Raw genomic sequence first — 15519 nt, 5'->3', positions numbered from 1 at the left:
CAGGGTCTGAGGTTACACCCAATAACAGAACACACTGGTATTTCTGCAAGGCAACACAATGTATGAATATCCACGCTGACTGGGACAGGAGTTCTGGCACCAAATGTATGAAAAGGCTTTTGATTTTCAGAGCTGGGGGATGGTTGGCATTGCATCTAGAGAGCCGTGAACCTGTTATTGTCACCAGCCTCTCCATCGTGAAACAGACCCTTTAGGGTGAAGTACAAAGAAACGGTCGGGCGTGGGGTGAGGCCAATCAGGCAGCATGGTGGCCGGCGACTGTGGTGGCCTCACCAGACCCTTCGGCTGTCCTCGAAGCCTCTTAAGGTTGATGGGAAGGTCCTAATTCTCCATCCCCAGCTGTTTGCTTTGCTTGGCACATCCTTCTCATTCTAGAAGCAATGGCTGGGGGAGGCTTAGGGCCAGCAGCGCGCGCTGAGGCTGAGAAGGACAGAAAGTGGATGAAGTTTCAAGTTTGCAGAAAAGACACAGTTTGTAGACGGAGAAGACTTTAACGAGCAAAGAGCAATGGGCAGGGAGCCAGATGCACGCGACTGTGCTTGGCTGGGGTCGGACTTTGCTCCTCCACATTCCACAGAATCGTCCCTGCCTCATCATCTGCTCCGAATCCAAAGGGATTCGAGGAAGAGAAGCTGTCGGAGCCACTGGGCAGGGTGGTGGGAGCACCCTTTAGTGGTGGTCCTGGGCTCAATACATGCTAGCACAACTCCGGCCTGAGTTTGAATTCTAACCCTTCCATCTATGAGCTGGGTGCCCCTGGACAAGTTACCAAACCCCTCTGTGCCTCATCTGTACAACGGAGATAATAATAATCACACCTAATCGGTAAATGGAGCTAATAATCACACCTACCCGTCGAGTCGTCGCGAGGTTAGGTGTGCCTTGATCCACATAAACCACTGTCATGGCGACTGGTACGTAGTCATCACTCAGTAAACGTTACTAGTTACTCTAGCAGGTGCTCAATAAACACTTGTCAGTTGCTAACCATTAAGTGGCCAAGGCCAGATCTGAACCCAGAGCTCCTGCATTCAAATCCAGGCCTCTGAAAATCAAAATAAAAAAAAAAATTAAGGGTGTTAAGGGTGCATATATTTAACAAGACTTTCTGAGGTGGAAGCTAGGGACTGAAGGGGTATGTGTTGAGGAACAGTATGTCGAGAGGCCTGTGCCCCTGAGCTGGAGCCATTCTCAACTGAGGATGGCCTAGGGGCATGGGGCCCAACCCTGGAGTTCTGTGGACTTGGGCAGAGCTGGGCTTGGAGGCTTCCCCCGCCCCCTACCATTCCGGAAGGAGGAAGAGGCCAGTGCTGAGGGGAGGGCTAGGGATGGTGTCTTGCCGAGTGGGCTAAGCTCAGAGAGCTGGGCCCTGTCCTCCGGTGCCAGGGGTGGTTGACATGCACTGAGTGAGCTGGGAGGGGCCACACAGTGTCTGCTTATGCATCCGCTGATCTGTGCTGAGCAGACCTGTTCACATCAGGACACAAAAGTGCTTGCTGGAAGCTTGGGGCCTTGCTTACTGACAAGATTCTGAAGATTCTGGCTTGGTGTTTTCAGCCAGAAACTTCACACACACCTGTGCACACACACACACACACACACACAGGCACTCTCACGTCCACTCTATATATGCGTGTGGGATGCACAATTTTACAGTATCTGGAGCGGTTCATAGAATGTTCTTGAAAATATTTATTGGTGCAAGGGAGTAAACAGCCAGAGCTGAAAAGACAGAAAGGACTGTGGTAAGATTGAACACCCAACACCCACAACCACCTTCACCATCCCAAGCAGGTGACACATTCTGTGACAATCTGGCTTTTCCCATTTGTCTTCAAGTTGGGGGGGGGCCCAAGAGAATGTGGCCACCAGCGTGGATGCTCATCCACTCGAGTGGTGTTGTGATGCACCCCGCCAGTGAGGCAGGAGCTCTGCCTGGGCAATGCACAAGCTCACGAGTCCTCATCCTGGAAGAGTGTCAGGTTGTGCTTCCGGATGTGTTCCAGCAGCACCTGTCCTCGCCGCTCCAGGGTCTGGAGAACCTGCGTCAGTCCCAGTCTCCCGCCTTGGCTTTGCCAGAACACTGGGTCCATCTGCAGTGACTTGAGCAGCATATTCTGTAGACACCCTGATGCAAGAACCTTCACGACAGACTCAGGAAACCTGGAGGTCAGGTCCCCCGAGCCCCATAACAGAAAGGAAAAGCAAAAGCGATCTCAGAAAATTTCCATGACAGGTGAAGCCAGATGGCTAGAAATCGCACAGCTGGCCAACCCTGGCAAAGTCATCCTGCAAAGTCCCAGGGCCCACCTGCTGTCTCATTATCAGGGAACCCTCCCGTCTACCCGCTGTGACAGCAGGCAGGGGATAGAGCTTCAGGATGGATCCCACCCCACAGAGAAGCTGGGGGAGTCACCTCTGCTACCCCAGGAGAAATGCCTCCTGCTGTGCTTGGCAGATGCCAGAAAGAGTTCTAAGAAGGCCGAGCTACCTGTCATGAGTGGGCAGGAAAGGTAGGCTGCCCAGGCTAGCTCCTCCTCTGGGGCAAGGGAAGGGCTGGCCTCCCCAGGCCCTAGCAGGCTGCCAGTGTTCCGCTGGGCCAGGAGGCCCTCTGGCTATTAGGGGTGGGGGTACTCCACCCAGAAGTTGAAGGGCCTGCTGGCTGTGTCCCCTCAGCTTTCCCAGGGCTCCCCACCCCCTCCTGAGGCTCAGATCCAATAGCCTTTGTCTAAAAGACTGCAGACTTCATAGGAGCCGTGATTTAAGGCCCCACAGTCTACAGCAGGGCCATCAAGCCTCAGTCTCCGAACCCCCGTCCCACCCCGCTGACCCTCACCCATCTATGCCCTCCAGCAGCCGAAAGTTCAGCTTGTCCTCGGGGTGTTGAAGGTTGCCGGCGTTATCGATGTAGACCAGATGGGATGGATCACTGCTCCGGACCTCAGGGAAGAAGATGGGCAGAGACAGAGGTGGGTAAGGTTGCGGCCTAGCTGGCACCCTTGGGCTCTGTCGGGGTTGAGGGGCTCAGAAGGGGGGGACCCTGAGCTGACGGTCCCACAGTCCACCCTGCTACCTCATGGCCCCCACACGCTGAGCAGTAATCTTGCCATCTCAGTGAACCCTCCCAGCAGCCTTAGAAGGGGAGCTAGCATTAGCTCCATCAGGGGCACAAAGAAGTTAAGTAATTTGCACACAGTCACACAGCTGAGAAGCAGCTGGTTAGTTCCAACCCAGACCAGTGGTGCCAAGCCCCAGAGCCCCCTGTGAAACCACAAGGCAGAGGGGTTGATTCCTGTTCTGCTGGCTGAAGGGGTGAGGCGTGTGGGTGAGAACCGGCAGGTGCAGAGATGGCCTACCCAGTGGGGTTGTGGCTTCAGGGCACATCGCATACGTGCATGCTCACACATGCTCACGCGTCCTGAGCACCTGCACATTCCCCTGAGCATCACCAAGAACACACAACGCCTTCCATTCCCAGGCAGCATACTCTAGCCCCACAGCAGAAGAGTTGAGCGACTCCTAAACGCTTTCAAAACTAAAACCGGCCAAAGGGAATTCTTTAATCCTTCAAAAACATGGCGTGGCATATCTTCCACTCCCTACTCCCACCCCTGTGCACACACCCCATTCCTATATATTCTCCAGGATTCCATGGTGTTTTCCCATAATCCTCTCCATTAACCTAGGCTTAACATATGAACTCTTGCCTCTAGGATCCTAGCTTTTCCTCTTCTCCGACTCTTCTCCCTCCTCACCCCTCTCCACACATCAGGGATCATCTATTTCTTAAAGCCCAATGACTCTTCCCTCCGAAAACTGCTGTCCTAAGGGATCTGTGAAATGGCTACCCCCCGGGGTAACTGATGGATATAAAAGCCTTACCTCTCCCAGGGATAACTGCCTTTTACCAGGGAACAGGAGAGAGAGCTCTGAGGGCAGGAGATGGAGAATTCCTACCACCCAGCAGCTTCAGGAGGCAGCCCTGGCCTCCTGGCTGGTGTGGCCTGCCTGAAGGTAGCCCAGGGCACCGTGCTGACAGCTACTCTCTCCAAAAGCAACTGGCCAAAGTAAGGCCTCGATATTCAGCTCACTGGGTAGGGAGAAGGCAGAGGAGCCCTTCCAGAGGGCGGCCCCTCGCTCCTTGGACAGAAGAGACTGCTCTGCCATGGCAGTCCTGTCTCTGATGGCCTCTGCACATCGCTTCCCACCCTGGGCTCTACTTTTAACAGGAAGCAGCGCAGTGTTCCTCTGGCGAGCACCGGCCTGTGAGCTGTTGGGCCCTAGGAGGGAGCCCTGTCACTGCCGCTGACCAGCCATGCGGCCGTGGAAACGCCCTTCCCCGGTCCAGGCCACAGTTTCCACAGCTGCTGGCACAATGTGGGTGGCTGACTAGACACACAGTCCTCACACCTGCTTCTGGGAGTCCTAGGGGTTCCCTGTGGACTCTCAAGGGGACAGTGGAGTTGATGAAAACCCAGCCCCCACACCATCCCCACCTCAACCACATTTGCAAAGCCCCACTTGGGTCAGTTTTCCATACTATGGCCTCTTGGAAACATAATTCAAACAAAGGCTTCTGCTAAAAAGAATAGGATTGGGAACCCCCCCGTGTCACATGATCTCTGAAGCTCATGAACCGAAGGAGGAGACATGAAAAGCCGAGTCTGGGTGACAAGGGGACGTACCAGGATGTGGACCAGTCGCAGCTCGCCCGGGTTCTGGCATTTCTCCCGGAGCCCCTCTTCCACGCAGGGGTCTGACGGCTCGGGCTCAAAGCCGCAGCAGTAGCGGTCCAGGCGGTCATGGACCTATGAGGACATCCAGCCTCTGAGGGGGTGTGGCTCGATGCCTGCCTCCACCGGGCCCGGCTCGCGGGCCGCCTGACCCCTGGGGGTTCACGCTGGGGACAGTGGCTGTTGGTGCTGGTCAGCTCGTGGCTGGCCTCCAGCTGGGGAGGGAGCTTCTGGTCTGCTCCTCCAGCCAGCTCGTCCTGCTGGCCGTGGGCCTGTCTGCTCACGCCTCAGCCCCGCCCGGATTTCCACTGATCCCCACTGCCGAATCTGTGTCGCTGCCCCAAACTCTGGCCTAAGGCCACTGGGCCTCCCAGTGCTGACCATCTGTCAACCAGGGGAAATTCACACACAACTCCACTTTTTCCTTACGCGGCAAATGCGACAGCAGGGATTCCTCCTTTCTTTGGAGGTAAAAGCTGCAGCCCTTGTTAGGCCTGAGTCAAAGTCAGAGAAGGAGGAAGGCATTCCCCTTACAGGCTCCTTGTACACTGGAGGCCTCAAGGGGGAATCCTCAGGCATGGTGTGGGGACAGTTCTGAGGAGTTCTGCCTCCCAGCCCCTCCAGACACACATGGAGACACACATGACATTTTAGAGTGTCATAGAATTCGCACAATAATACATCCCACGCACCTGCTTCCAGTAGCTTTCTTCAGAAGGAAGGAGTTACAGCCTGCAAGTCAGGAATTAAACAGAAACACGGATACAGCCCAGCCCTGACCTACGTGAGGATGTTATCTACTGTGTGCATCCAATGCGAGGGGGTCCAGAAGGGAGAAGGCATCAAAACAGAAGTGGCAGAGTCCTCAGGATGGGAGGGCGGGTCTTGCTGTAGGGAGAAAGACAGGAAAGGGATAGGTGGAAGCAGGAGGTGGTGTGGAAAAGGTTGGGATGTGCCAGGAAGTGGATTCCAAACAGGGTGAGGTTGGGGGCAGCAGGGGGCGTCACACGGTGGGCGAGCTGGAGGAGACGCACCCCTTTTCCTGCCGGGAAGGAAATTTGGTTGGATACAATACCTTGATGAGTGCTAACAACAGAAGGTGAGGTCTCCATAGGACTTGCTGTGCTTGGGACAAGAGGACAAATCCACTTGTTGCTGCGGAAGGGGGAGGAGAGAGAGGAGGGGAAGAGAGAAGTGACGCAGGGAGCAGCAGGAGGCTGAGGGTGTGAGACGTGCCCTCCGTGCGAGGTATGTGAAACACGATCAGCTGCCTGGGATTTGTCTAAATCCTAGGAAGGTTACCAGATCCTCCCGGGTTGTGGGACCTGGGGTTTGAGTCCTTGTAAATCCCCAGGTGGTGTCAGGGTCGCAGGAGAGGGAGGGCCCAGGGACCCCTGGGCTCTCCCAATCAGGATGGTGACTCACACGGGTGCTAACTCTCAGGATGCAAAGGTAATCCGGTTCCTGAAAGAGCCTTGTGTGCGGCATGGAGACTCAGGCCCCCTTCTGCAGAATGGCTACACTAATTTAGAAAGCCTGGCAACACCACTGGAGAGGAAAGGTGCCAGCCTGGGAATCTAGAAATCAGCTCCAGGCAACATACTCTGCTTGGGGCAACTGTCCAGACCAAGGCAACAGAAGGGATAGACTCAGCGTGGAGGTGAGTGAAAGTCAGGGCGAGGGAAGCAGAAAGCCAGATGGCACCACGCTGGTGAGGGGCCCCACAGAAAGAGAGGGCCTGCTCCCTCCCTCAGTCCCCGGGAGCCTTCTGTGATTCCTCTCTAGCACACGGTTCAGCTCTGGCAGGATCAGGGCACCTCCTCCCTGCAGTGGTGATGATGCAGAACAGCCACAGACTTACAGCAAAGGCAGCAGTGGTTTTAGTCTGATAAAGCAACGATGGTGTCTCTCCCTCAGAGATGATGATGATGTGGTGTAATAAGAGATGTATTTGGTCTCTGTGCCCTGATCCTAGCACAGAGCTCCTAAAACCTTTGGAGTTTCCTGAGTGATTTATAATGAGCCCCTTTGAGCACACCTGAGTTTATGCTAATGAGATGATTCAGGGGAGTCCCAGATAGCTTCAGAATGGGGGTTGGTCACCAGAAGACAAGTGAACAGAGGATAGGACCTTTAGCCCTATCTCTAACCTCCAGGAAGGATAGGAGAGCTGGAGATCGGGTGATAAACACTTGAACAACGAGATTTGGAGCACTTCCTGGTCGGTGAGCACATTCGTGTCAGGAGGGTGGCACACCCCAGCTCCATCGGGACATAAGCTCCTGTGCTTGGGACCCTTCTGGGCCTCACCCCACATACCTCTTCATCTCGCTGTTCATTTGTATCCTTTAAAATAAACCAGTAAATGTAAGTAAAGTGTTTTTCCAAGCTCTGTGAGCCATTCTAGCAAATGATCAAACCTGAGCAGGGAGTCATGAGAACCCTTGATTTATAGCCAGTTGGTCAGAAGTGTGGGTAGCCCAGGACTTCTGACTGGCGTCTGAAGTGGAACAGTCTTGTAGGACTGAACCCTTTAACTCGTGGAATACGACACTTACTCCAGGCAGATAGTGTCAGAATGGAATTGTGGGACACCCAGTGGGCGGTGGAGAACTGGTGTCCAAATGAAACATCACTGGGGAGCCTGGATGGCTCAGTCGGTTGGGCATCTGACTCTTGGTTTTGGCTCAGGTCATGATCTCACAGTCCGTGGGAGTCCGTGTTGCGCCTTATACTGATGGCGCGGAGCCTGCTTGGGATTCTCTCTCTCTCTGTCCCTCCCCAGCTCTCTGTCTCTAAACAAACAAACAAACATAAAAAAAAAAATAAAGTAACCTATTAAAAAAAAGCCAAAACACTCAGACGACCACTGCCACTGTCACTGCCACCCTCCTCTAGCTCATTCACTCCTCACTGCAGCTTTGCAAGGGAGACACCGTTATCCCACTTTACCCAGGGGGACGCTGACCCCAGACACAGGAAGGCCATAAATGTAAAAAGTAATATAGATTGGACTTGAACCAGGTTCTGCCTGGCTTGAAGCCCAGCCCTCTGTGTTATCCTGCCCTGCCTCCCTGAAGATCAGGAAGAGTGAGCCAGTTATAGAGGTCAAATGAGGTCTCCATCATTACTTTTTATGGGATTAATTAATTTGGTCTTACCCTTGCTAGAGAACAGCTTTCAAAACTATGAAGGAGGAAGAGGAAGAACGAGGAGACACAGAGCCCACCATCCTCCATGACGACAACAACTGAGGCAGCAGCAGGCATGGTGGTGTCTGGATGGCCCGTGTCTCTCTTCTGTGGTTCGCTGCTCAGCCAACCAGAGCCAGCACCGCCATCCTGCGTCCCTCTGCCCGTGGCAGCCGCCCCTCCCCATAAATGGGGGTAAGCGGGACAATGTCACCTCCAGGATGTAGTACTCGTCGAAGCCACCTCCCAGGCCACCCAGCCCAGCCCAGTGCCGGCCAGTAAAAGGTCCTGTGTGCGGACCTTTGATTATTTCCATATCCCTTTGTAGGAAAACTCACATATATTCTGAAGAAATACAAAATTGATCTCTTTCGACACAAACAAGAAAATAACTATGGTTCAGTAAACCTCACAAAACCAGATGTCCAGAAGCGGGAGTGTTAAACAGTCCCAACATCTGTCCCAAAACATTGTCTGTTTTGCAACAGTTCAAGATGGAGAAGTTGCATGTCAGACCTAGACCATCGCCCCCAACAGGCTGAGGTCAATTGTGTGAGGCCAGGTTAGGTAGGATTTCCAGGGCCAGTGGGCCAAAGACACCCACAGGCACTACTGAAAAAGACAAGTTTAGCCTAGAGACCAACGCACAAAGCCCTGGTCCAGCTTGGCCAGGGTGAAAACAACCCCCACCCTGTTCGTGAAGTGAGCACATTAACAGGACCCCTGACACGGACCATCACTGCTTTGGCTGCCTGGGCTTTGGATAACAGCAGCCACAAGTAACAGAAACACCTGATTCAAAATGCCTTCAACTGTAAGGAAAGTTAGGATCATCTGTGGCAGCAAGTCCCAAGATAGGGCAGGCTGGAGACTTAGCAGCTCCTTATTGACATAGTAAGGACTCGGGTTTCTTTCTGCTCTCCACTCACCACCGCCAATATTAACAGCCCAGCATAGTCTTTGGAAGCTTGCAGGTGGCCACTGTGGGTATGTGTTTCCTTGTACATGTCCAGAGAGAACGAGAGGGTGGGGGAGAGGACAAATGAGAGCAACAGAGACAGAGAGACAGAGGGGAAATGAACCTCTCCTCCAGCAACCTTCCCTTCAGCCTGACTGGACCAAATCAGGTAACACGCTCACTCCTGGACCAGTAGTGGTCAATGGAAGATGGTGACGCACTGATCCCCAAGCCCAGGACTGGGTGGGAGGTGAATCACGACAGGGCTCTGTGTGGAAATCTTTAGCTGCAGTGTCCTCACTCCAGCTGCGAGTGAAAGTGTTGATCGGGACAGGGCTGAGGAAGGAGCCCTACAGCTAGCCACCAGAGACCTCTCAGCCTTCCAACTGGTTTTAAACCCACTTGAAGCTTGTATCATGCCCTCTCCTCCACTATGCCCTAGCTATTTGACCTGAGGTAGTTATTTAACCTCGAAACCCCTGAGTTTTCTCATCAACAAAATGGGGCGGGGATACTCCCATGGGACTGCCCTGAGGCTCACGTAGGGTAACGATACATGTAAAGCAGGGGGTGGTTGTTGTGGAAGAACCTTCTGTTGTGTCTGCCCTGGGAGCGGCAGGCCCAAAGACCCCCAGGAATCTCAGGGGTTCCCCTACCCACACACACACCAGGAAGCCCCAGCCTCACCCAGTGGCACAGGTCAGAGACCCAGAGTTTGAAATAAAGTGCTAACAATAGGGTAGCCACTCTCGTCTTACGGGCAGGCCTAGTTTCCAGAGTATGGACATGTCTGTGAGACAGACACCCACCTGCTTGCTTCTCTTTGGCTGGGAGAGTAAATGCCAGGGCAGTGCTGGCAAGACCGAAACATAGTAGGTGCTCTGGATTTCATAATATGCCTGAGGCACAGCCAACCAAACCCCCTTCCTCCTGGCAAACCCTCTCCGACCCCATCTCCAGGCCATTCTGTGCAGATTTTGATGTGTGGCAGTGTATGTTTCCAGAGGAAGCCACGAAGGAATATTGGCCCATACAATATTCCTGGCTTCTCAAACTCTATACTCATTGGAATGTTTAACAGCAAGGGCCTGGCCAGGCCCAGTCGCCAGTTTGATTATTTTGCCACACCGTCTGGTTCTTTTTTTCCACTGAAGAGAAATTCAGTTTAAACAGCAGCAGGCTAGCAGCCACACAAGGCCAAGATTAAGTTCCATTTCCCACATTCCCTCAGGATTTGATTCTTTTTCCCTCTTTTGAAATAATGAGGAGTTCCCAAGAAATAAGGACGAACCTTTGCAGTTGGGTTTTTCTGACCAGCCTAGCAGTGTCACCCAATCATGACGTGGATTGAGGCTTTTGTTCACTTTTACTTGAGCAGTTGTAAAGCCCTTACTTTGTGGCAGGCGCCACTCAGAGCTTGACATGTCACAACTCATTTAGTCCCTCCCACTAGCCAAGAGGTAGACACCATTATCATCCCCATTTCAAAGATGTGGAAACTGAGTCACAGAGGCTGGGTAACATGCCTAAGACCCCCTAGCAAGGACGTGGTGGTGCTTAGGCTCAAACCCGAGCAGTCTGGCTCTGACCAGTGAGTGGGACTGTGTGGCACCAGAGATCCCAAGTCCCTTGATGGCAAAGATGAAGACATGATTCAGTCTGATCCCCAGCACCCAGCACTTGCTTAGCACAACCAGAGATTTAGTTGAGGTTTTTTTGAGTGAAAGAATGAGTGACTGAAGTGCCTGGCTGACTGACAGCATGGGACTGTGATGACTTAAAGCCTGCCTATCACACCCTGCCTCCCCGCCCAAGATGCCAACACCAGAAGTTTTCAGGGGGAGGCCTGGCTCTGTGGCCCCTGAACAGGACATCCGGGTGGGGCAAGACATGCAGTCTGCCAAGGAGGGACACCAGGTCCAGCTGTGGGAGAGGGCAGGTCTGAGGGGGAGCCAGCATAGGGTATGAAGGGTGGCCAGAGTCCTGTAATGACCTAGCAAGCTCCTGAGCCAAGACAGTTTCCTCAGCCAGTGCCTGATCTGGGTCTAATGGATTCCAGAAGAGCCACCTGCTGTCCTGATGGCCCACGCCCCCTGTTCATGGACCTTCTCCCAAGCTGGGAGTAGTCACAGGCCTGGGTCCTTCCGGGTGGAAAGGGTGGCTCTTGTCTGGGCAGGCTCGCTGCCTGGGGCTCCGACTGCCACAGGATGGCAGCATCTCTCTCCGCGGAGGCCAGTGGTCTGGTCCCACCCTGCCCGGCTGGCTGGTTAGAGAATTCTTGAGGTTTCTTTGGGGAGGTCAGAGTGGGAGAGGAGTGGGTTAATGGGCACTGCTCCCACTTTTCTCTAAGGACTCACCTTGCAGTGCTCTCCACGTGTCCTGACAAAGAGCAATCTTCCTGGAGGCTCTGGGGAGGAACATCTGGACGCCACATCTGCCCCAAGCCCGAGGCCAGAAGTTGCGGCACCAGCTTAAGATGCAGGTTAATAGACTGGCTGATGGGCTTTGAGGAGATGCACTGAGGAGAACTAGATCTTATCTAAAAAGACATCAGTGCAAAAAACCACAGCCATCAAAAGATAAATCCACTTACAGCAAATAATGTTTCCAACTGAGAAAGCTAGGAGGAGTCACTGTCAGAACACCTTACACAGAAGCCCTCACATAATACGTCAGAAGGGAAATAGTGAGATCTCTTTCACGGATACTTCAGAGGCATTTCATAAAATTTTGCATCCTTTCCTGACAATAAAAATTCATCTTTTAAAATGTTTATTTACTTTTGAGAGAGAGAGACAGAGCATGATCAGGGGAGGGGCAGAAAGAGAGGGAGACACAGAATTCGAAGCAGTCTCCAGGCTCCGAGCTGTCAGCACAGAGCCCGACGCAGGGCTGGAACCCACGAACTGCGACATCATGACCTGAGCCGAAGTCGGACGCTCAACTGACTGAGCCACCCAGGCGCCCCTAGAAATTCTTTTTTTTTTTTAATTTTTTTTAACGTTAATTATCTTTGAGAGACAGAAAGAGACAGAGCATGAGCGGGGAAGGGGCAGAGAGAGGGAGACAGAAACCGAAGCAGGCTCCAGGCTCCCAGCTGTCAGCACAGAGCCCGACGTGGGGCTCAAACCCATGAACTGAGAGATCATGACCTGAGCCGATGTCAGACGCTCAACCAACTGAGCCACCCAGGCACCCCTAGAAATTCTTAATAAAGCAAGAATAATGAATAGTTCCTCATCATATCTTTAGTGGAAAACTAGGATTATGTTTAATGGCGAAACCCTAGAAAGGGTCCCAGATCTGTAGCAACAACTCATGTCCATCATTCCATGAATATTCACCATTGCCCTGGAAGCACCAGCAAATGTAATGAGGTAAGAGGCAATGAGAAGACAAAGTGCATTCATTACAGATGAAATGCGGGTATACTTGGAAAAGCCAGAGGATAAACTGAGCAACCATTAGAAGCAATACAAAGTTAGCGTGTGGCCACTAACCAAACTGATACACAGAAATAATAGCCTTCATGCAGACCTGGGGCTCCCGGCCAGAACGTATGATGGAAAAAAAGATCCTATTTTCAAATGGCCACAAGAAGATGAAATGCCCAGGAATAACCCCACATGAAAGTAAAGGAAACATGCAGATGCTTCTGAGGAACATGAATAAATGGAGAGACGTATCTGTTGGGGAACGTCATTGAACGTCTGCCTGTTGACTCAAGAGCTGGACCTGGGCACGCACAGGCTCCTCGTCCCCTCCCCTGTCTTTGGAATGTGGGTTCCACTTGCCTCTCCTGCTCCCAGAGGCTGCTCCAGGGACATTGCCTTGAGATGGTGACGTGGTGATGAGAACACCTGCGCAGTATACATGACGGAACCCAGGTAAGGCCTCTTTATGAACTTCTAAGATTCGGCAGGTGGACACCAGGATCCACTGTCTTGTTGTTGCCCAAGACAAGCCTTGTCTGTAAGGTCTCTTTGTTTATTAAACCTGCCACCTACCAACCTGGAGTGGCCTGCCTCTTTCTTTGGTCCCTCAGTGCCTTCCACATAGAGGGGCTAGTTTCAGATTACTCCCGGGAAGGTCCAAAGTGGGTTGCGAACCAACAGTATCCAATTCGTGGCTAGAATGACGCTATATTTTAATATAGATGTAATTTCCCTCTACATTAGTCCACACAAATATAATTTGATCCCAATAAAATCCCAAAAGGACTTGGGAAGGAGGAGTAACAAGCGGACTCTAAATTTCATATGACAGTAGATACCCTGCAAGGATGTCAGGAGAATTCTAAGAAAGAGAAATGAGGAAGAGCAATCCCTACTGGTTATCCACACAAAATATAGAGCCCAGCAATTAGAACTGTGATTTTGGCATATAAATGGACAGAACCTTTAGTAGAACAGAACAGAGTCCAGAAATAGACCTACATACATATGGAAATTGGCTATATGGTAAAGGCAACATTTCAGATTGGGGGGGGAAGGTTGATTATTCGACAATTGTGCTGAGACATTTGGGTTGCTATCTGAAAAAAAAAAATCGTTGTTTTGCATCTTATCTCTTACTCCAAAATAACTTCCAGATGGATCAAAGAGAGATGAAAACACATGGAAGACTGAAGTTAAAAATAACCCTGAAGTGAGGATGGCCTTTTAAAGCATATACTGACCTAGAAATCACAAAAGAAAAGCTTGATAATTTTAACAACATACATTTTTTAAAATTTCTGCACAGCAGACTCTAAATAAAGCTTATGACAGATGAACCTGAGAGAAATGTTACAATATAACAAAAACAAAAGGCTAATTGCCTTCCTCAAGAAAAAGCTCTTGAAATCATTAAGAAAAAGACCAATAATCCAAAAGAAAATGGGGCAAAGAATATGAACAGACAATTAAAGAAAAAACAAGTTAAAAAAATCTGGACAGAGACAGGACTAGGGTGAGGCTGAAGAAACGGAGGGAGGCGCTCACTGTCCAGGTCACGCAGCACCGGCCCTACACCCAAAATGTATGTGCCTTGGGCTCATAAATTCATTTTTCATTGCTGCATTACAAATTACCAGGGGCTTAGTGGCTTCGAAGAACCCATTATTATGTCACAGTTTCTGTGGGTCAGGAGTCCATCACAATTTTGCCGGGTTCTCTGCTCAGGTTCTCACCAGGCTGAACTCCAGGTGTCGGCCAGGGGCCATGTCACATTGTAGCTCAAGGCCATCTCCTAAGCTCCTTCAGGTTGTTGGCAGAAACCATTCTTTCTGGTCGTAGCACTAGGTCCCAGGGATCTCAGGGTCCTTCTAGAGGCCTCCCCTTCCACCAGATAGTTCATAGCATGGCTGTGTACTTTCGGAAATTCTCTAGATGCTTCATCTCCTTTGAAAGACTCCCCTGATTAGGTCAGACCCACCCAGGATAATGTTCCTTTTGATCAACTCAAGGATAAATGATTGGCAACCTGGTCGTTGGAGTGCTATTCCATCATATTCACAGGTCTCACCCATACTCAAGGGCAGGGGTTAATGCCAGTGGAGTGGGGAGCCTTGGGGACCAACGTAGAATTCTGCCCCTCATACCTCACCCTGATGGAGGTCCTGCTTTTAAATATATGTAAGGATCCTCAATGTCACCCTTTACACACCTTCATCCAGGCAGGTGTTTCAGTCCTCCATAGTTGGCTGTGCCATCTGTGAAATGGGGAGGAACATAGCTCCCATCTGTTGGGCCTGTTGTAGGATTTAAATGAACTCATGGGTGTGGTTTGCAGTAGACATTGCCACACAGGTGTAGGCATTTCATAAATGGTAGGTACTATGATATGTCACATCTCTGGTTGGAAGCCTGAACGGTCGGCAGTGATCACAGTTCTGGGATCCTCTCTAACTGACAGAATACCTCATGTCCCAGGAGACTAAGCCAGAGGGGTACACATGAATTGAAGACATAGATTTGGACTCAAAATAAAGAATGCACACAGGATCACAAATAAATGAAAACAGGTTCCTTGGGAAGGAAATGGACCAATAAATATTGAAGAGACTCAATAAATATTTCTTTAGAGCCAGTTCGGTACAGCAAAGAGGGCAAGAACATGCACTCTGTGGCCAGACTGCCCTGGATGAAACAGGTTGTGACTGTGGGCAAGCTCCTTAGCTCTTCTAAACCTCAGTTTCCCCATCTGTAGAATGAAGCTAAGAATATTTTCTGCCTCTAAGGGTTGTCATGCATGAACACATGCCAAGTGCTGGAACAGTGGTTGAGGGCATCAGGCAACGTTACACATTGTCATCTGTTCTGGGAGTGCAAGTTCATTAACAGCTAGAAGGCAAGATCATGGCAAATGTTGTTTTCTACCTCTGTGGTTCTGTTCTGGACCCTATAAGAAATGTAGAAAGCTTTGGGCTTCCTTTCCGTATAGAGGAAGAAGTGGTACTTGAGGAAGAAAAACACAGCAGCACCCAGACTGGAAATCATACAGAGATCTTGGGAGTTCACTCATCACTAATTCATTCATTCATTCATTCATTCATTCATTCATTCATTCATTCATAGTGCTTATCTAGGATCAAACCAAGACCTTGGCTCTGTGCTAGATGCTGATGTGGTGGTGA

General features: G+C 51.1%; 1 protein-coding gene across 1 annotated transcript in view; it reads right to left on the bottom strand.

Moving 5' to 3' along the window:
- Window positions 1–1973: 1973 nt before the first annotated feature.
- GASK1A (golgi associated kinase 1A) overlaps window positions 1974–15519 on the bottom strand; it is a 61748-nt gene continuing 48202 nt past the window's right edge. Inside the window, exons 3-5 of the mRNA XM_047099616.1 lie at window positions 4707–4829; window positions 2858–2961; window positions 1974–2184 (exon numbers count right to left, since the gene is read on the bottom strand). Of these exons, the coding sequence (XP_046955572.1) occupies window positions 1974–2184; window positions 2858–2961; window positions 4707–4829 (438 nt within the window). The remainder of the gene's footprint in view (window positions 2185–2857; window positions 2962–4706; window positions 4830–15519) is intronic.

Source organism: Lynx rufus, unplaced genomic scaffold (assembly GCF_022079265.1).
Source record: "Lynx rufus isolate CCGP_SWC_20201006 ecotype Redwood Valley unplaced genomic scaffold, mLynRuf1.p SCAF_5, whole genome shotgun sequence".
Lineage (NCBI taxonomy): Eukaryota > Metazoa > Chordata > Mammalia > Carnivora > Felidae > Lynx > Lynx rufus.
Note: the sequence above shows the minus strand (reverse complement) of the source record. Positions and strands in the feature narration are given on the sequence as shown.